This window comes from Gavia stellata, unplaced genomic scaffold (genome assembly GCF_030936135.1).
Source record: "Gavia stellata isolate bGavSte3 unplaced genomic scaffold, bGavSte3.hap2 HAP2_SCAFFOLD_34, whole genome shotgun sequence".
Taxonomy (NCBI): Eukaryota; Metazoa; Chordata; class Aves; order Gaviiformes; family Gaviidae; genus Gavia; species Gavia stellata.
In genome coordinates this window covers 611,818-631,262 of record NW_026776320.1, presented here as the reverse complement: position 1 = coordinate 631,262, position 19,445 = coordinate 611,818, and the positions used below count along the sequence as shown (strand labels likewise).

The following is a 19,445-nucleotide window of genomic DNA, read 5'->3' as shown; positions in this document are numbered from 1 at the left end:
TGGGAATATGCAGCATAGACTTGCACCCTCAGGCATAAGCAACAGGATCCAGGCTGAAGAAATGGTCTTGCAGGACTGTAATGGGTGGGCTGGTGTGGGCCGTGCCCCACCAGTCTCATTTTGACATATCTTCACAAACCCACAGCAAGTGATGGCACTGCTTCTACAACACAGTGAAGTTCTCTTCTGCGTGCCATCCTGCGGTGGCCTGTCACTTCACTTGTTCCTCTGAACCTCCCTTTTCTGCCCACGTGCCCCCAGGCATCTTTGCTTGCCAGCAACAAGGGATCCTCAGGAGAGACCCACCACTGGTGGTGTGCCTGCAGGAGACCCTGGTCAAGCTATGACTGTGGTGGGACTCCTCAGAGTCACCTGAATGACTTTGATGCAGAATTCCCTGTGACCTGAGTGGGATGGCAACCCAAAGGGCACCTGGGCACATCTGAAAAATCTCACTGTAAATGCTGTCACCTTGGGGATAAACCTCTACAAACACACCCCGAAATAAGGTGCTTAAGATGGTGTCCGGGACATCCTTGTGCTGCAGCTATCAGGATGAGATAAATATGCTGCTCCGTGGAACTGCTAATACAGCTAAAAGCTGTAACGCTTTCTTCTGTTACCTGTGGTTTGCTCTGTTCCTGGTACTTCCATCAGCAAGTGAGGTGAGCAAAGACTGCCCTTTGCTTTGTTGCAGGTGAAGATGTTCACACGAGCCTTTATGGAGCAGCTGGAGATGTCAACATCAGGCTAGACAGGAACTCCTTGGCAGTTGAGAAGACTTACCTCTCGCTGTCAAACCAGAGGTCCGTGGTCATCCACAATCGGAGTGAAATCATAGCCCACTTCCAGTGGAAGTCTTTTGCTACACAGGAAGAGGAGGATCAGCGGAAGCTGAGGTTCGTTTGAAAGATTCATTTCCATAAGATACGCTGCCCAAGGGTAAAACTGACGTGTGGCCTCAGGGGGGTGTTGGTGTTTTGAATGGTTTAGGACAAGTAAACCATCCCCAGCATCAGGGTGCGTGTTACTGAGCTTCAGGGTACTGGAGCTCAGCACTTCCCATTCCAGTTCCACCCATATTCCAGCTGAGGATGATGTTTTGGGGAGGAAAGGTTGGTTGCAATGACTGGATAGCAAATTGGTGGTTTGTGGGAGCACAAACCACTGAGGTCCAGAGATCCCTGCGCTACAGAGGGTCCATGAGGAAAGCGTCAGCACTCGTTACCTGGGACGTAATGTAGCTGCAGGTAACAACTTTAACGATAGTCACTGCAGTTTCTTCCCCTCCAGCTTTGATAAGATGGCAGGCTCCTTTTCCAGCAATGTGCAGGGTAGGGTGAAAGTTGAGGCCACCCTGCTGTAGGGTGTTAATTGCCTCACGCTGCCCTGGTTTCCAGCACCAGGAGGTATTTGTGCCCTTCCTTCGAGGCTGGGGAGAGTTTGGAGATGGAGGGTTCTGCAGGGAAGGTAGGGCAGCACAGGACCTGGAAGTGCATTTGGGCTTCAGCCACCCGTGTCTTCATGGTGGCGAGAGATGGGGCAGGTTCTTGAAAGGGTGTCTTTGCTCAAGCTTTGAAATTCCCATTTCAGGCAGCAGAGAAACACTTGCAGCCCGGGGGGGGTGAATTGGAAATGACACTTCAAAGCTTGGGTGATTTAGGGAATCCTTGTGTGACTTTTCAGACTTGGATGGATGTAGGTATATAGGAGTTAGTCTGAACCCGTAGCTGATCAGGAAACTGCCTTAAAGTGGATCACTTTCTAAGGGCCTCTGAGCAAATAAAGTGCAACGTAATTAGGTCAGAAATGCCTTGAAGGCCAAAACTAGTTTTCCACTGTTCTCTCTTTCTAATGACACAGTGTGTGCCTTCTATGCAAGCTCAGTGTGTTGAAAGGAAACCTCCTGACCTTCTCTTAGTACTTCCCTGGCCCATTCCTTTACCGTCTCTTCCCAGCTGCCTGTCTCAGCCTGGACCCTGAGTGATCCTCTTTCCCCTCAGAAGCAACCAGGTTTTCCCCCAGTAGACTGATATTTTTTTTTCTTTTTTTCCAATTACATTTGATCTCATGCCAGTTTGTGTCTTAGAGTCTGAGCAGGAGGTTTTGTTCTTCCTTACTTGGAAGTCTTAGGGATGGTCATAGCTCTAAGGCCACTGTCCTGCTGTCAGAGAAGCAGGGATCCCCTGGTGGAAGGCAGTATAGGGAACTGGGAGCAGGCAGTGTTTGCTTATCCCCGCAGGTCCAAAAAGGAAGGAGAAAGAGTGGTGCTCGTAACCTGCAGCTGAACCCCAGGTGCTTCTCCCCTTGCCAGTGAAGCCCTGCAGTGGGTGCTCCTTGATCTTTATCTGCCTCCCCCGAGCAGCTCTATGGTGGGAAAAGGCAGTTGAGGTTGGTGGATTCTCCATCAGTTGTGGCAGTAGCTTTGAGCCGGGAGGCTCTCTTGAGGGCTGCTAGCTTTCCAAAACCTCTTCTTAACTTGTGAGTGTGGAGTAAAGCTACCTGCCACACCAGGGAGCAACAAGTGATCATCTGTTCCATTTGGGACCCCATGGCTCGGGGTCAGCCCCTTGCTGAGCTGCTGCTGCTGTTCCTCCCCGAGTGCGTTGCTGCCCCTGCACTTACCCGGCAGTCTCTGCAAATATGTTGCTTATTGAATTATCTGTTTGGTTTGTCTCTCCCCGTGGCCGCAGGCTGTGTCGCAGGCTGCAGAGGCAGGAAGAGGACAAGACAGATTGCTTCCTCAAGGAGTGCACGGTAGACCCCATTCTCCGAGAACGCCTTTCCCTTCTCTCCCGCACCTTCCGGAACCAGAGGGCAAAGGTGCAAGGAGACTCCATGCTTTTCTCCGATGATATCTTCACCATTGAGCCGATGGTAAGCTGTAGCTGAGAACCTCCGCTCCTCCTCCTCCTGCTCCTCCCTGAATGAGGTCACTTGGCAGATCCCTGCATCAGCTGCCTTGATGTGCCAAGAGAAAACGTCAGGTTTCTAGCGAGGCTGGGAGAGCTTGTTACAAAAACCACTTCTGAACTGCGGGCTCCTGACAGGCAGCGAGAGCCTGCCTAAAGCTGAGCTACTGCAAGGGCTATAAATAAGTGTTCTTAGAGTGCTCAGAGGTATTGATTATTATATGTAAGGGCACACCTGACGCATACTGTATGGGGAGTAACAAAGGGTATTAGAGCACTGTCAGTTCACATATTGACCTGAAGAATGAAATGGTCCTCTGTGGAAAGGAGGCCAAATTCAGCCCAAGTTTAGTCATGCAAACACGAATCCCTTTGTATAACCTGGACTTACACCATGTCTGAATCTCCCTTCCAATGGCATCTGTGAGCCTGGACACAAGACTGGCAGGTTTTTTTTGAGTTGTATGGCACATAGGTACAGAAAAATCTTTGCTTTTCTGTTTCTGCAAGCAAAATCCCATGTCTTTCAATCAACCAGAGCTCTGATTCTGAGTATTTGCATGGTCTGAGACGAAGAATGCCTGCTGTCTGAGCAGTGCAAAATCCCTTCTCATCTTGAAGTGAACCCTAGAATAAGCCCAACCTCTTCTTTTTTTAAAATAGGTGAAATGAATTTTTTTTTTTTAACCAAGGAAGGGGATCGTGTTCTCTTCTTGGTTACTCCTTTAGCCCATCGAAGGCTGAGAGCCAGCAATGTCAGCATAACTGCAGTTTCACACCACTGTAGCTGACAGCAGCATGGTGTGACCAAGAGACTGTGTCAGAGCAGTAGGAGTATTGTAGAGTGGGAGCTGATGAGCTGAGCATGAAGGGCACCGTGCGATGCATTAGAGTTGATTTTGGAGTGTGTCCCAGGGCTCCTGCTTCGTTACAGTTGGAGTATGACTCCAGAACTAGCTCAGCCCCGCCTTGAGCTCCTGAAGTGCATTAAGGTGAGGTCCCGAAGTCTGGCTGCCCACAGTACTGCGTGCTGGTACTCCATGTAATGATGTACAGACATGAAGTGTAGCCAGGTCCCTTTTCCTTAGACTGGCTGGTACCTCTGAAGAAATCCTGCTGGATTCGCTGGAATTTGGTTGCCAGTTGGGTTTCTTCGTTGTAGCCCTAATTTAACAAAATGCCTCTCCCGGGTGCCAGTAAAGGTAAGGGACTTGGACAGTTTTTTGCAGCTGCTTCCAGACTCTTTTATAAATTTTGTTGGCAAGTGTTACTTGCTCCTTGCTCTTCACTGATGCTCTAAATATAGGCTACAGGGCTGTGGTTGAAAACAAGTCATGTAACGTTTAAAGATAAATGGTTTGCTGTCTGCTTCTGTTTTAGGAGGGAGATGTCTGGCCAAATTCTTCGGCTGAAATCAAGGTGATCTTTAAACCCCGAGAAGCCAGAGTGTATCAACAAGTGGTCTACTGTGAAATCTCAGGTACAGCTCCTTTCTCCTGCTTCTGTTACCCATGGTGAAGGCGAGGCACAAATAGTCTTCCAGCCCCCTCGGTTCTCGTGTAGTTGCTGGGAAGGGTGAGTGGTCAGCAGGTCAGGGCTGGCACATGCCCGCTGTCCCTGCGGTTTCCAGGTGATCTCCTGTCCAAGGCCAGCCCTCGGGATGTCTGGCTACAAGCTTGGATCACTGATCCCAGAACAACCAAGGCAGTGAAGGGATAAGCTTTCATGCCATGGATTTGCCAGCATTTGCTCTGCTGCGAGGTGCCTGGAAAGGCTAAAGAATGACACAGCAGAACAGCTTTCGCAGAGAGCACTAAGCCCCTATAGACCGTATACTTCCAAGATGAATCTTTATTACACGGATGCATCACCAGACACCTGAGGCAGCAGGAGCTGAGTTACAAATGTGCTCCCAGACCCTGGATCACCTCCCGCTCCCCAGATGCTGCCAGACCTCAGGTGACTGAGCCCTGCTGAGCGTGGGGTGTCTGCGAAAAGACCACTTCTGGCCAGCCCATGCTTCTCTCCCTGCGTGGGAATTGTCACCTCATGGCTCGGAGTCTATGGTGCATACGGGTAGCGTTGCACAGGCCTTGCTGTACTCAGCAGGGTGAACGTCCTCCCTGGGAATCGGAATCCGAGCAGTCCGCTGGACAAGCTTTATGCCCATCCTGTCTTACGGAAGTGCTGTCAAGTCTTCTTCTGGGAGCGGTTACTGTTGATGTGCGTATGGCCGTTAGCAGGGAGCTTCGCCTTGCTTGGGCTCGTAATTCTCGGCTCCTGTGCTGTTGTCTCTGATTGCATCAGTATAGATGGCAGATTTTTATCTTCAGTTCTGTTTTGTGAGCTTTGTGCCTTCACTGAATGGATTTCAAAGCTCATCTAAGTGTGTGGGAAGAAATTCAGAGATTGTGTTTTAAACTCAGCATCCCGTATTGTGTTTTAAACTCAGCATCCCGTTTTCAGGGTGCAAACTGATGACTAAATTAGAAACCAGCCCAAGGGTGTATGTCCTGAGGGAGGAGAAGGGTCCCATATCTTCTCCTGGAGCATCTAGAGCTGGTCCCATCCATCGTGGAGTCAGGGACTAGCATTGAGGCAGGCTGGAAAATCCAGGGCAACAGAGGGAATTACTGTACTGAAACGGAAATCTCTCCCCAGGCCGAGAGACCAGGCTGCCCCTGCGCATCAAAGGTGAAGGCATAGGGCCCCGGCTCCGCTTCAGCTTTGACCAGCTGGACATCGGGAAGGTTTTCATTGGATCAGCCCACAGCTATGAGGTGAGCAGGAGGGGTTCGCAGGGTTTGGGCTGGATCCTCATGGCTCCCGGGGCAACACTGAGCCTCGTGGACCTGCGGGATTCCTGGCAACTCAGGCAGTTGTGAGCAGGGAATATTTGACATACTAGTCAAGTTTGGGGGGTTTCACAGAATCTGGATACTTTTGATGGGGTCTGAAAGTTGTATATTTTCGTGAAGCCTTAGTCCCTGCTTTTTGGCAATCTCCATTTGAGATCAGCTGGGAGGCTTCACGCAAAAAAAACCCCCTTGACACATGAAAGCAGCACTGGGTCAAAAAGATAAGTATTCAGAGGCTTTTGTTTCAGCCCTAGATGCAAAGCACCTTTGTACTCTGGCTCTTAAAAAGCAGCTGGAACAAATTTACTGTGTTTGAACTCAAGTCCTTTGCAAAGAGTTTTCAGTTAAGCGCATCCTACCGATTCCTGGGAGTCGGAGGAAAGCCATCCAGCCTCCTGGCTCAGAGCTGTCCCTAGGAAAGAAATTGGGAGTGCTTCCCCTCGCTGATGAGCCCCTCACCACGCTTTGGGCTTGGTGCACCTCTGGCTCTATGAAGAGCAAAGCATTTCTGGAAATGAAGCAAAGGAACTTTCTATATATTTGCCTCCCCCCAATGGTGTCAAGTCTTCTGCAAAAAAAAAGATAGAGCAAGTGAAAGAGGTAGAAGATGAGGCAATACATCATGCCAGACGCTTTCAAAACCTTGACTGTGGCAGGGAAGGACACATTAAGGTGTTTTCTTAGGGAAAGATTGTGCGCTGTGTGCATTTTTAATGCTGATACTTTATTGATTCTCTCTCTATCAATTCATGATTTTCATTACTCGAGAGTATGTGATTAAGTAGATGAAGCTGTTAATGCTTTCCTAAGCAGCTAGACTGGACGTAAACCTCAGCTCAGCGTAGGATCCCTAAATGCAATTTGTAACTAAGGTGTAAAACACACAAGAGGCGAGAGTAGTGTTCAAGTTACCATTGTGGAGTTTGAATACATGCATATTTTCAGCAGCAGCTGCAAAGTTGAAAAACAAAGGATGCTTCTGTGCTTCTGTCTCAGTTTTTCTGACAGGTTTTGCAAGGACAAAAATTAGGGAAAAGAAATTCAAAGCAGATAGCTCAGTCCACGGAAATGGCAGGATTTCACCCTGCAGCAATCAGAAACTTTAGAGCTTTGCTTTGGGTAGGTTTGTTGGTGACTGACAGCGTGCCGGTACTCACAGGCAGATGTGGGCATTTCTCGCCCAACATGAAAAGAGCTGAATCTCAACAAACGCTGCAGGATTGTGTCACTTGTTTGAGGCAGTAGATCTCTCGAGCATTCAACAAAATATGGCTTGGTTCTAAATTTGCAGTTTATTCCAATAATGGTAAAATCTTAGATGGTGGCTGTGAATATTTAGGAAAGAGAAATTCTTCGGAATAGATGGAGCTGCTATGCACCTCACGCTCATTCTTTCCTGACATGTCTGTTGGAGCAAAGACTAAGAAAGTATCACCTTAAAGAAAAAAGAAGAGAAACCTAACTTCTATACTGTAGCAGAGTTGGGGAGTGCTTCTGAAGTTGGTTATAGTGCTGGCCTGAGGGGTCTTCTACATGCAATGAAATGCAATGGAAGCTGACCATGTTCTGCCCTTGGCAGGACCAGGCTCATCAGGAGCAGAAGCAGTTGTGTGATGATCCACTAGCAACTGCCCTTCGTTGCTCTTAGGGACGGGTCTGAATCAACTCGCTGATGCTGAGCAGGTCCTCTGCACTGCAAGTCAGAGTGGACTGCTCTGTATCAGTAGAATAAGCCCAGCGTGACTCCGTTTAGATGAAGTTATCACTGCTTTGCATGTAAAAACCCAAAGGCAGAACTTGTCCTGTTGCATATTCTTTGGCTTCTGCCAAGCAGCAGCACACGGCATCTTCTGTCTTTTTACAGATGTTACTTGTTTAATGGGAAAACAAGTCAGCCTTCTGTAAGAAAGGAAGATTCCTTATGTATTTCCATTTCGCTTTCTTGCTGCTGCAGGCGGTCCTGTTTAACAAAGGAGCCATCGATGCTTTCTTCCAGTTGGTCCCTCCAGCTACAGCTCTGGGCTCCTGCTTCACCTTTCTCCCCCAGGAGGGCACCATTTTGCCGGACGGGCTCCAGGTCATCCGGATCTCCTTCAGTTCCACCATCCTGGGGCAGTTCACAGAAGAATTCAAGTTCAGTGTGAATGGATCCCCTGAGCCTGTGACCTTGACTATCAGGTGAGGAGGGTTATAGGAGCTTGGTGGGCACATCTGTAGCTCTCTCTGGGTAATCAGCTCCCCCCTACCTCATTTTATGATGGAGCAGAGAAAAAAGGGGTTGTCTAAGGTCTTTGTCTTGGCTCAGATCCTAGCATCCCCCCACTAAGAGCCAAGGCTTTTTCATCTTGACTCCAGTTTGAACCTTGCAATTGCAGCAGCCAAGAAAGTGTAAGTGTCCGCGAGAGGAACTCATAGAATGGTTTGGGTTGGAAGGGACCTTTAGAGGTCATCTAGTCCAACGCCCCTGCAGTGAGCAGGGACATCTTCAAGTAGACCAGGTTGTTCAGAGCCCCATCCAGCCTGACCTTGACTGTTTCCAGGGATGGGGCATCTACCACCTCTCTGGGTCAACCTGTGCCAGTGCCTCACCACCCTCATTGTAAAATATTTCTTCCTTCTACCTCGTCTAAATCCGCCCTCTTTCAGTTTAAAGCCATTATCCCTTGTCCTATCGCTACAGGCCCTGCTAAAAAGTCTGTCCCCATCTTTCTTATAAGCCCCCTTTAAGTATTGAAAGGCCGCAAGGAGGTCTCCCTGGAGCCTTCTCTTCTCCAGCCTGAACAACCCCAACTCTCTCGGCCTTTCTTCATGGGAGAGGTGTTCCATCGCTCTGATAGTTTTCGTGTCCCTCCTCTGGACCTGCCTTAACAGGTCCGTGTCTTTCCTGTGCTGAGGACTCCAGAGCTGGACGCAGTACTGCAGGTGGGGTCTCACCAGAGCGGAGTAGAGGGGCAGAATCACCTCCCTTGAGTTGCTGGCCACCTATGACCATGCCTCCTCTGCTCTCAATACGCAATTTAACATTCAAAGTCTTGGGTTCCTCTGGGAAGCAGCTTTGCCTTCATGGTTGAGCCAGGGTGGCTCTGTGACTTTCTAGACACTGTTTTCCCAGAATTTGGCAGCAGCAGGTTCCTTTTGTGACCCTTTGACATCTCTGTGTGAGGACCGTGGGGCTTTAAGTGACTACCCATGCTGGAAAAAAGTTTGACTGGAGGCCGTATGGGAAAGGTGTGGAGATGCCTGCTGCCCTGTCCCGGTACCCAGGAGCTGAAGTGACTCCTTCCTACAGGTAGCTCATTCCCCCTTGGGCCATGGCAGACAGTGTGATGGTATCAGCTTTGGGCAGTAGATGGTCTGGGATGTCCCACTGAACACCCAGCAAGGCCAAGAGGGCTTTGGAGAGGGGCCAGCCTGGGTGATTCTGCAGCCAGAAGCAGCGTTTTTAAAATCCTCTGTTAACATTCCATACAAATTGGGTAACAGCAGCCTCAACATCTTCTCTCAGGCTAATGCGTTGGGACAAGCTGTCCTCCCGGCTCTTGTGCAGTGAGTGCTATGGTACCTCCTTTCTGCAGCCAGAAACGTGCTGATGCGGGAGACGGGAAGCTCTGCAGCAAGTACTGTCACAAGGACTTGGGCATCATCCCCTGGGCTGGTGCCATTGCAAAAGATAATCCTCGCCGAGCAAGAGGGGAGAAGGGGGAAAAAAAAAAGCTGATGAAAGTAGAGGCAAAGCTCATTTCTCAGGACCACAGCAGCATGTGAACTTGTCCCAGCAAGTCTTAACCATGAGCTGCTGGGATCATATGGTGTAGGCAGGGAAGCTGGTGCTGGGTGCTCTGGAGCTTTGGGGCTGGCTGAAGTGGTCCTTTTTTCCCCACTGGTGCCCTGGCTGCCAGTGCCCAGCATGTCCTCCCCTTCTCTGTGGCCACTCTGCCCTGTTCTGCCAGCACAGCCCTGAGCTCGGTGCAGACCTTATGTCTCAGTGAAAGAGGATTGCTGGTCCTTTTTCATTTATTTCTTCCCCATCCTTGTATTCCTCCTTTCTAGGTGGTGGCTCCTATGCAGCCCATCTGAGGGTACCCCAGCATGCCCACCTGCTCCGGTACAGCTGTCCCTCAGCAGTAATTCCCATTGCAGTCCACTCTGCTCTGAGATGTCATCTGCCTCCTTGATTTCTGCCTCGCCTTAGTTTCAAGGATCCCTATCCAGTCCTTATCTCTCATTCTCCAGCCCCACAGCTCAAGCTGTTTGTTTTCAAAGGCCTTTGAGATGTCCACCCACCAGGTCAAGCTGAGCCTCCCTCGTCAGGAAGTTTTAAGCACTGGATTTAGTCCTCCATGGAGAAAAACTCCCAGCTCTTTTGAATGGAGGCGAGCTGGCTGGTGGGAGGCTGGGCTGCAAAGGAAGGAAGGAAGGAATGGGGATGAGTGTTGAAGTGGTTCCTCTCCCACCTTGTGTTATCTTTCGTGCTCTGCAAGGACCCTGATCTCCCTTCACAAGTGCATTATCTAATGCTACTGTAAAATGCAGTAGTTGCCAAAACCACTGCCTTTTCCCCCGTTTTTTCGCGAGCTGTGCTGTTATCAGCTGTGGTGCATGGAGCTCTGGGTTGGCTCCTTGCTCGAGCCTTCTGGGCAGTCATTCAGGTTTAACTTACCTGAGCACAAATATGGCGCACTCAGCAGAAATGGCAGTCATTTCTCCGCTTGCCTGGCAAGGCTCATCCTTGGCAGTTTCCCAGTGTGATCCCCAGTCATGGTTGGTTTGGAGGTAGTTTTCCATTGTCTTGTGGCAAGTGCTGTGACGGAAAGCATACCTGCTCCCTTTGCTCCATCCAAAGCAAGGTGTTAGGGCTTGGGCGGTTAGGTCTGATTATGTGAGGTCCTTGGAGAGGGAACTTCATCATCATCATCATCAGGGATTTGCTCCCTGAAGTAGTCTCAGGAACTGCTTCAGCTCCAAGAATCGAGAATTAGTATTGGACTGAAACTCCTGAAAGTCAGTTTTTGAGTGCTTTTTAACTATGCAATCAGAAGATGCCCAAACCATAGGTGATTTTTCTTGGGAAGGAACCCAACCTTACAAGGTCCTGAATGCTTGTTTCTTTGGTGTTTAGAAAGGGATGCTGGAAATGGGACACCACGGATGAACGCAGGTCCCTCCTGCGGGATGCTGGGGTCTGTTCATGTGCCGAACAGAGCCAGTGGCAGTCCTGTGACTAAAACTAGAAGGCAGCATTCACTGTGGTCCTTGATTTTTAACTAAGAGGCAGAGCTGGCATTGATTGTCATCAACCGTGAAATAAATTAATGGCTGTTGTGCAGCTCCAAGTGCTGATTTCAGGGGATTTTGGTGAGTTTTGGAGTTTGGAGCCTGGCTGCTGAATTTAAGGACAGGTGAGGAGGTGTGGTGGGTTCAGGACACCCGTGTTCGGTGGTTGGAGACGTGTGTTGCTCTTGGATGTGTCAGCTGGTGCACTGGTGACAAGCTGATCCTTTTCCCCAAGATTCAGCTGTCCGCTGTGTAGAACTGTTGCTGCTTTTGTTGTGGCCAGTGGGTATCTGGGAGCTCCCCTGGCTTCATGCCTCCAAATCCTGCATGCCTAATGATTGCATGGATCAAGATGATCTGAGGACAAGATGTTCATATACTCCATGGCAACACCAGTTCCAGCAAAGAAATACCAAAGCAGAGAAGCTGCAGCTGGCAAAGCTAGTACAATGGGTCCACTTTTGTGTGGAGACCTCTGTGTCATCATGTTACATATGGGGAAACTGAGGCACGGAGCCATCATTTGTTCAGGGTCCTTCATCAGGCCAGCAGCAACTTGGGGGCATACCCTGGCTGACATGGTGCCCTAAGGCACATCAGCAGCTATCAGCTGCTGACCACTTTGCTTTGGCTGTCTCCTGTCCACATGGATGCCGTGCTGAGCAGAAAGGCGACAGGTTGATTTGAAGCCCGCTGTGGTTCTGAGACCAGCTTTTATCCCTCCGAGCAGTAACGAAAGCCCAATACTTTGCATTTCTCTTTAATCAAACCAATGCCTCCTCTGCCTGTCTTTGTCCTCACAGGGGCTGTGTCATCGGACCGACTTTTCATTTCAACGTACCTTCCCTCCGCTTCGGTGACGTCTCCTTTGGTGAGTGTTCCCTGGGCTTGGAGCATAGGTTGAGAGGTCTGTGCATTACCAAAACAGAGCACCTGAACGGAAGAGCACCTGTCACTTGTGTTCCTCCGTAGCAGCCTTCGAGGTGTTAAAACCAGGGCTGCTGGTTGCTTAGGCAGTGTTGTGCCATCATGAGGTCAGATAGGACCAAAGGAACAGAAAGTCAGTATTTTCTGGTGTCCCTCATAGTCTGTTCAGCCCCAACCTCCCAATGCTTGGCAGCAGAATGGCTGTGAAAGTCCTTGTCCCAGAAGGGCCCAGGAGATGGGACTGCAGGAGAAGGGAGTTGAAGCCACATGCTAGCCTGTAGATGCTCTGGGTCAGTGTGCGTGTTGCAAGGCAAGGACACCATTTTCCCACCTGACCTTCAGTGTGAGATGTTAATTAGTGCTGTAAGGGCACCTCATTCTCACCTCCCAGGTAATATGCCCAAGCAATAGCTCGGCATTGGGCACTGATGTCCTCCGAGACCTGGGCTCCTTCTCCTTCCCTGCCAAAAGCCCAGGTCTGCTGATGGGGCCGGTGGCTGAGCATCCAGAGTATCTCCATTAAAGTGCAGATTCTCATTCTCCACCTCCGTCTCACAAAAGGCTTTTTACTGAGATGTTCTAAAGTTGAATTGTGAAATCAATTGTGATTGAAGGGCCATTATCATTCTGCACCCAGGATGCCTCTGTGCTTTCATGCTGTTCGTGGACTTTCTAAGAAAACTCATTACCTTTCCTGAGCTGCTTCCTTCCCTCCCTACATCACCACCCTGCCACTTCTTTATTTCCTTTTGAATAAATAAAACCAGAAACGCACCAGGCAGAAACATGGTTATGTAATAGGAGCTTCATCCTACTTAATCTGATTTCATTAATAAGGCCTTTTGAGCTGAAGGCAGCTACTGTATTTTTGCTTCTTGTAGCTCTGCTGCTGACTGTTGTCTGCATCTGGAGACTTCGGTCTCCTTTGGGATTGTGAAGTCTGTGTTTGTCCTTTCTGTGCGCCTCCTGCCTCCCTGCTGGAGTAGTTGCTGGAGGTGGGCAGTGGTCACTGTCAATGGGCATGGATGAACTACCTGCTGTGTCTGCAGCTGGTTTTCCTTCCCATCTGTATTCAAGTAATGCTTGGTAAGCAGGCCATGGGAGATGTCTCCTTCGCACAGAGCTGGCCATCCAAGGCAGATGTCCACTCCAGAGCAGGTTGTGGGCTGATGTCCTGTCTCTGCAGCACAACCCCACCAGATGTGGCTGTATCGCTGCTTTTCCATTATGGAAAGCAAGTATCAAAGGTAAAGTGATGTAAACCCTTGCGGCAGTAACCAAAGCCAGTGTGCAGCATGGATGTGATGTCCCCATTTGTTAGGTAAGGTGAGACACGGTTCCTGCTGATTTCTAAGCAAGCATCAGGCTTGCCTCCTGTGAAGTGGGCTGCAGGTTGTCACGAGCTGAGTCTGATTGCCCCAAAACAGGAGATGCCTTGAGGATGCTGCCTAGAGAAACTGCATTAGAGTGCTTTGTGTCGTGCTGTAGTAGCCAATTGCCTCCATCCTTTCTTTTACTGGAGCTTCTCCTCGATGACAATACACTGCTTTTATATATTGAAAACTGTGGGAGTGTTCGTGGAGTTAACAGGGAATGTTACGGACTGAATTTTCAGAAAAAATGGTCTGTCTGAATGTACGCTCATAAGTGAGAAATAGTTGATGCTGGTTTTGGGGCATGTGAGAGCGCTCCTCAGGTAAAGAGAGACAAAATTCTGGTGTTCGGCATCGCTAAGAGTGGGCATTGCCAAGGAAGCAATCTCTGTGATCAGCATAAAAGAGAGCTTAAGTGACGATGAATTCCTTGCTTAGCTTCTCAACTAGCTGTGATTCAGATTGAAAAGAGCTAAACTCCAGGCACAGTTTTATCATAACAGGATATTCACACCAGGAATCGGGGGGATAATTGGGGCGTAAATTCATATTTGTGTCATTTCCTAGGCTTTCCTCGCACCTTGTCGTGTTGCCTCACTAACACCTCCTTGGTGCCCATGACCTTCACCCTTCGCATTCCTGGGGACGGCTCGGGAGAGCCCAGTGTTACCAGTTTTGTTGCTATGTCGGACAACACTCACTCATCCTGGAGAAGGGTAGCCCAAGGTCTTGTGAAGCCAACTGAATTTACCATCACGCCGTGCAGAGGGACCATCCGCTCCCAGGGGGTCGTGGATATCCAGGTATGGGAAGAGTCCGGCCATACGTGCTTCAGCAGGTGGAGCTGAAGCTTCACTGATGTATGAGAGGGCTTTAGCGCTGCCAGCATAACGCGAGTAAGATATATGCATTACTGTTAGGCTTTTGTTGGCTGGGTTACTCTGGGACGTTTCAGAAGGAGCACCATTTTGTTTCTAAAATCCTAAGCGGAAGGTCTTGTACTGTATAGTCAGGTACAGAAGCCACTCCTGTGTTGTTCAGAGCTGTTTAGAGCAAACTCTTGGATTTAAAGTGGGCAGAGGAAGGATGAGGACGGAAGGTGGCTGTTAAAAAGAGAGATGTCATTGTATAAAGCAGTTTGCCTTTCTTCCCAGTCTAATTTCTCCTGTCCTGTTGAGCAGGAGGAGCTGTATTCACTGCAGCGATCTCCAAGGGGGACTGAAAAAGCTCTGGCAGCTGTGAACTGCACAGCATCTGCTGGGCCATGTTTTGCTCTCAGCTTGCCCCTCCCTGTAAAGCTGAACTCATTCCGTTCAAGTCAACAGATTTCCTCTGGATTTATGCTATTCTAGTCAAGATTACAAACTGGTCCCTTAATTTTAATGCAGTGGTGAGTAGAGCATTAGTCTAGTTGTGCTTTAATTTAGCTTGCATATACCCTGATAACTGCACGGTGTATTTAGTAAAGCAGATCTTGTCAGAAGACTTTTATTACTCACAGAGCCTGTGCTCTGTACATGGACCAACAGAAGAATTAGGGCAAAATCCTCCCTTTCCTTACTGTGGAAGGAGAACCGGAGGACACCACACATGGGTGATGGCTTTTGGGAGCAATGAAGTATTTGATGGTCTTCTCTTCCACCAGGTCACCCTGTGTTCCAACACCGTGAAGAGATACGAGCTGGCACTGGTGGTGGATGTGGACGGTGTTGGCAAGGAGGTGTTGGCATTGCCTCTCACAGCCAGGTATCACCACTTCCCTTGCAGCTCATCGTCTCTCCTCATGCACCCCCCACCAGCACACTGCCTTGCACGCGGTTTTCTGGCTCCATCTCCAAATGAGAAGCATTGCTTAATGAGCTAGTTCTACCCAGCTAGCTAGGAGAAGAGCAGTGCTTTGAAAGCAGCCCACATTGAGAAGCACCTGTGCTCACCGGACAGGCCTGGGGCTGAGCCTTTTTCTAAAGGGAACAGTAATTATATTCATGTTTGGCCTGGCTTTTGGTGCTTGAGGTGTAAGAAATTTCCAAAGGGCTGCCTCTCCTTCTTCCTGCAACTGGTGCACTTGTGCTGGGTTGTGACCAAAATGCAACATTTGTTTGGGACACAGCGATCAGCCTGCTGAAAGCTGGTGTCTGGTTCAGTTAACGAAGGCATGTGCAAATGGGGAAGGGGCTTGTATCAGGACTGGTGAGGGAAAGTAGAGGCAAGATCTTAGGACGGGGAAAATAGTCCTTGATGTGGAAGGTGAGCTCAGGTTTCTCTGCTTTCCTCTGGTTCTTCTGAGACGTAATGTTCTCAGATGTAAGCCAAAAGCTGTTCTTGCTGCAGCCAGATGCGATGCTGTCGTGCTGCAGTGGGTGTCAGTTTAATTGCAAGAGGCAGAGTCGTCCAGTCAGTGCCTGGGCTGCAATTCCATAAAAGAAGTGCAAATGGGAGCAGACAGTGTATGGACCCGTGAGGGTCAAGGAGCAAGGTGGCTACAGAAGTGGGGAAGGGGTGACCAGCCACTGCGTGAGGCAGGTGGTGGCTTGTGCCCTCTGTTGCTGGGGTAAACGGCTGAGTTTTCAGGCAGGGCAAGAGAGGTATGGGAGAGGAGGGAGTAATTTTTACTGAGATTCTGGGGTCTTGTGTTCCCTGAGGCTTGGTGAGCCCTGGTCATGGGTGGGAAGGCTCCCCTGGAGCTCATGCCTTGCTGGGAGCGTCAGGAGGGTGCAAGGTGTCTTTGGAAGCCTCCTGGGGCAAAGGTGCCCATCAGACAGCTCTGGGACAGGGCACAGTGCTCTGCCTGGGCACTTGGCGGCCTCTACAATGCTGAGACTCAGGGTTTGCTCCTCCTTTACAAGAGGTTGTTGTATAAAAAGAAATTAAAGGCAATTTATTGCTGTAGGGGTATTAAACATCCATTTGGCAGTGACACGTGTTATGCTCCATTTCATGCTATTTGGGGAGTAAACAAATTCTACATTCTCTCAGTATCTCCAATTCCCTTTTGGTCATCTCTTTGCCTAGATGCGTCGTTCCTCGGCTGCGAGTGCTCAACCCGGTCGTGACATTTGGACGGTGCTTTCTAAAGTACCCGTATCGGCAGATGCTGACCCTTGAGAACGACAGCAATCTCCCAGGCTGCTATGCAGTTCTTCCTCAGGTTTGGCATCGCATCCACCTCCTTTCCTCAAATGTTGTCAAGGGGTATATTAGGAAAAAAGGAGTTTTGGAGAAAACCTTGCTGGTTTATAGTCAAACCTAAAGGTTTGCTGAGAACAGGAACCTACCTGAATAGAAACTTTAGAAAGCAGTTAAATAGGAACCTGCCTGAATCTAAACTTTAGGAAGCAGTTCATAGTGTAGTCTTTGGGGTGCTTTCATGTAGGAGAACTTAGAAGGTCATGAAAGGCTGCTGCAAGGAGGCTGCCAGCACAGGAGCAGGTGTTTGTGCATGCAGCAGCTCTCGGACCCCCTCAGCATGCTAAGCCCATCCTAGTCTTGCATCTGTTTTTGTGCCTTTCTGCTTTCTCCAAGGGATTTTTAAAAATGTGTGTGAATTGTCATTGTGGTAGATGTCAAGGAGTTCAGAGTGACCTTTGAGGAAGCTTTAAAGTTGGTTTTGATTCTGTGCCTTATAGGAACACAAGAAGGATGCTCCTGTGTGGTACTCCAGCCCCACGCCATGCGGGATTATCCAGCCTCGCAGCTTGGTGGAGGTCCCGGTTACACTGGAAGCCCAGGTGACAGGAGAGCAGGACACAGTGGCTCGTGTCGCGGTGTTTGGGAGCGAAGGATCCCTGCTGGTGAGTGCTAGGGGAGATGTGTGCCTTTGTGCGACTCATCTTGGCGGGGCATAAAGTGTGCAGGTATTCTTCCTGGGAAAACATGAACTTGTAATATATGGCTGGCGTGGACAAGGAAAGAAGGGATCCGTGGCATGAGCAATGGCTCATGCCCAGAGAAGAGGAAAGATGGTATTCTCTTAGGCGGTAATCTAAGTGTCTGACACAGCATTTCGTTATGGATATGTGAGATGGGATAACAAGTCCATTCTAAAATGCAGCACGATCCCTGCCTCTCCTACTCTGCTGTATTATTAGATGAGCAGCAACCGCTGCTTCATTAGGACTTTTGCTCAGGAGCGCACAGGGACCTCCCTGAATCCTGCTAAAGCAAGCACGTAAGAAAACATGCTGAAGTGATGTTTCGTGCAAAGCTGGATTTCAGCTTTTCTGAAGTCAGGCCCATCATGTTTGAGAAATATCCATCAAATCTCTTTGCCAAAAGTCCCAGCCAAAGACACGTGAGTCTCCACACCATTTGCATACACAACAGCAGCAGCGACAACAAAATGTAGTCAAGAGAACATTGTATGTAGTGTCCTGGCTTCATCTAGCTGAAATCTAGATGAAATTTAGTTACACTTTAAATTAAAATGGTACTAACTTTTGAAGCAGCTGTTTTAAAATGTCTTGTCATCTGTCTGAGCATGAAGGAGGATGTCAGAGGATTGCTGGGAACCTTAAGCTTTCTGTAACAGAAAGGAAGGCTGACATTTTGAAAGTAGTTGAGGGATTTAAACTTCCATTAAAAGGAATGGAAATGATGCTGCTAAATCCCCTGGATGCCACTGAACCTCTCAACCCAGGCCCTTGTGGGTGTGCAATGTAAAGCAGCCAACTGGAAGGCCAGGCAACGCAGGCTTTGCAGGGAAATGTGAAGTTTGACAAAACAGTTGCTCATAAATATAAGGCATGCTTCCCTTCAAAAGAAGGGTTTCCCCCCACTAGAATTTGTGTCTGTTATTCATATAATACCAGGATTACAACACAAGCACAAATCAGAGGCAACTAACTCGCGTGATCTGTATTCTGAAGAGCCTGCTTTGCTTCTGACTTGTGCTGGTTGTCACAGGTGTCGCTTTGGGAGTGTTAACGAAGTGAGTCTCCAAGTGGGGCTGTGCAGCAGCAGAAGTCAGGGAGGGTGGTTTGGGGCAAGACTGAGCAGGAAAAGGGGTGGGAGCAGGCACAGGGTACAGGAAAGAGAGCTAACAGTGTGGAGGAGGTGTGAAAAAGCAAGTGTGGGAAACCGCATTTCTTTACCCCCTGATACCGGGAGCTTGTGGCTTTCAGATGGGATTGCTCCAGATCCCACACGTGCTCCAGGCCTTCTGTTTCAGTCTTACCACACTGAAAACTTCAAACCACCCTAATTATCCCTCAGTCTAGGAGTACCCTTAGAGCTGTCTAATCTTTTTGAACTTTCCCTGTTCTTTTTGATCTTTCCTACCTGCTTCCTGGAGCAGAAAATCCATTTAGTGAGCGTCGGAGAAGGACCAGTTGTCTCCGTGCACCCGAGTAAAATAAATTTTGGCAGTATCCAAGTTTTACAAGATGCTTCCCAAACTCTCCGCCTCTGCAATCAGACTGTCATCCCTGCATCCTTCTGGGCAGACATGGTAAGTATCTGTGGGGCTCTTTTCCAGCAAAATTGACTGGTCCATAGCAGCCTGTGGTCCATAGCAGCCTGTGACTTGACCTTTCTATGCAACATTTCCATATCGCTTCCCGAGGGAGAAAGGGAGATATTCCATCACAACGTGGCAAGAGGAGCCTGGCTCTGGGGGCGGTTTTCTCTGGGGAACCCCTCAGTAAAATAGAGAGTTTGCATAGATGTTTGAGCAGAAATGAGTCTGGATCACTTTTAGAAGTTGTCCCTTTGTTTTGTGGAAGTTATTTAGCTCGGAGAGTCATGCTTTTGGAGCTCTAGGCGATGAAGGGAACCCTGTGGCCCTTTGCTGCTGAAAGGGCATGGGTTGCCCTGTGGTTTCCCTGTTCCCTCTGCATCTGCTTTTCCTCAACCTCCTGCTAACGGTAGAGACTAGGGTGTGAGGTCTGTCCTCCAACTGCTTGTGGTGAGGCGAGTTTCACACTTACGGGGGGTCACCCCAGCTGGGTTGTTGCACAAAAATATGCTTGTAAGGGTGGTGTAGTGACGGAGTCTGTGGAGTCCGTAGCGTTGCAGAGCATCTCTGGAGACTATGCAGAGATGCAGATGCAGAAGAAGGTTATTTAATTCATGGAGGCTGTGTAGTGTGAGAAGCTGCATAGCAG

At 49.2% G+C, this 19,445-nt stretch overlaps 1 protein-coding gene across 1 annotated transcript in view; it reads left to right on the top strand.

Annotated features, from left to right (window-relative positions):
- Positions 1-19,445, top strand: part of LOC132320847 (hydrocephalus-inducing protein homolog) — a 57,142-nt gene that overhangs the window by 19,162 nt on the left and 18,535 nt on the right. Inside the window, exons 7-17 of the mRNA XM_059834471.1 lie at positions 698-899; positions 2,694-2,877; positions 4,293-4,392; positions 5,574-5,692; positions 7,725-7,948; positions 11,848-11,915; positions 13,912-14,147; positions 14,990-15,090; positions 16,357-16,492; positions 16,971-17,135; positions 18,638-18,790. Coding sequence (XP_059690454.1) covers positions 698-899; positions 2,694-2,877; positions 4,293-4,392; positions 5,574-5,692; positions 7,725-7,948; positions 11,848-11,915; positions 13,912-14,147; positions 14,990-15,090; positions 16,357-16,492; positions 16,971-17,135; positions 18,638-18,790 — 1,688 coding nt within the window. The remainder of the gene's footprint in view (positions 1-697; positions 900-2,693; positions 2,878-4,292; positions 4,393-5,573; positions 5,693-7,724; positions 7,949-11,847; positions 11,916-13,911; positions 14,148-14,989; positions 15,091-16,356; positions 16,493-16,970; positions 17,136-18,637; positions 18,791-19,445) is intronic.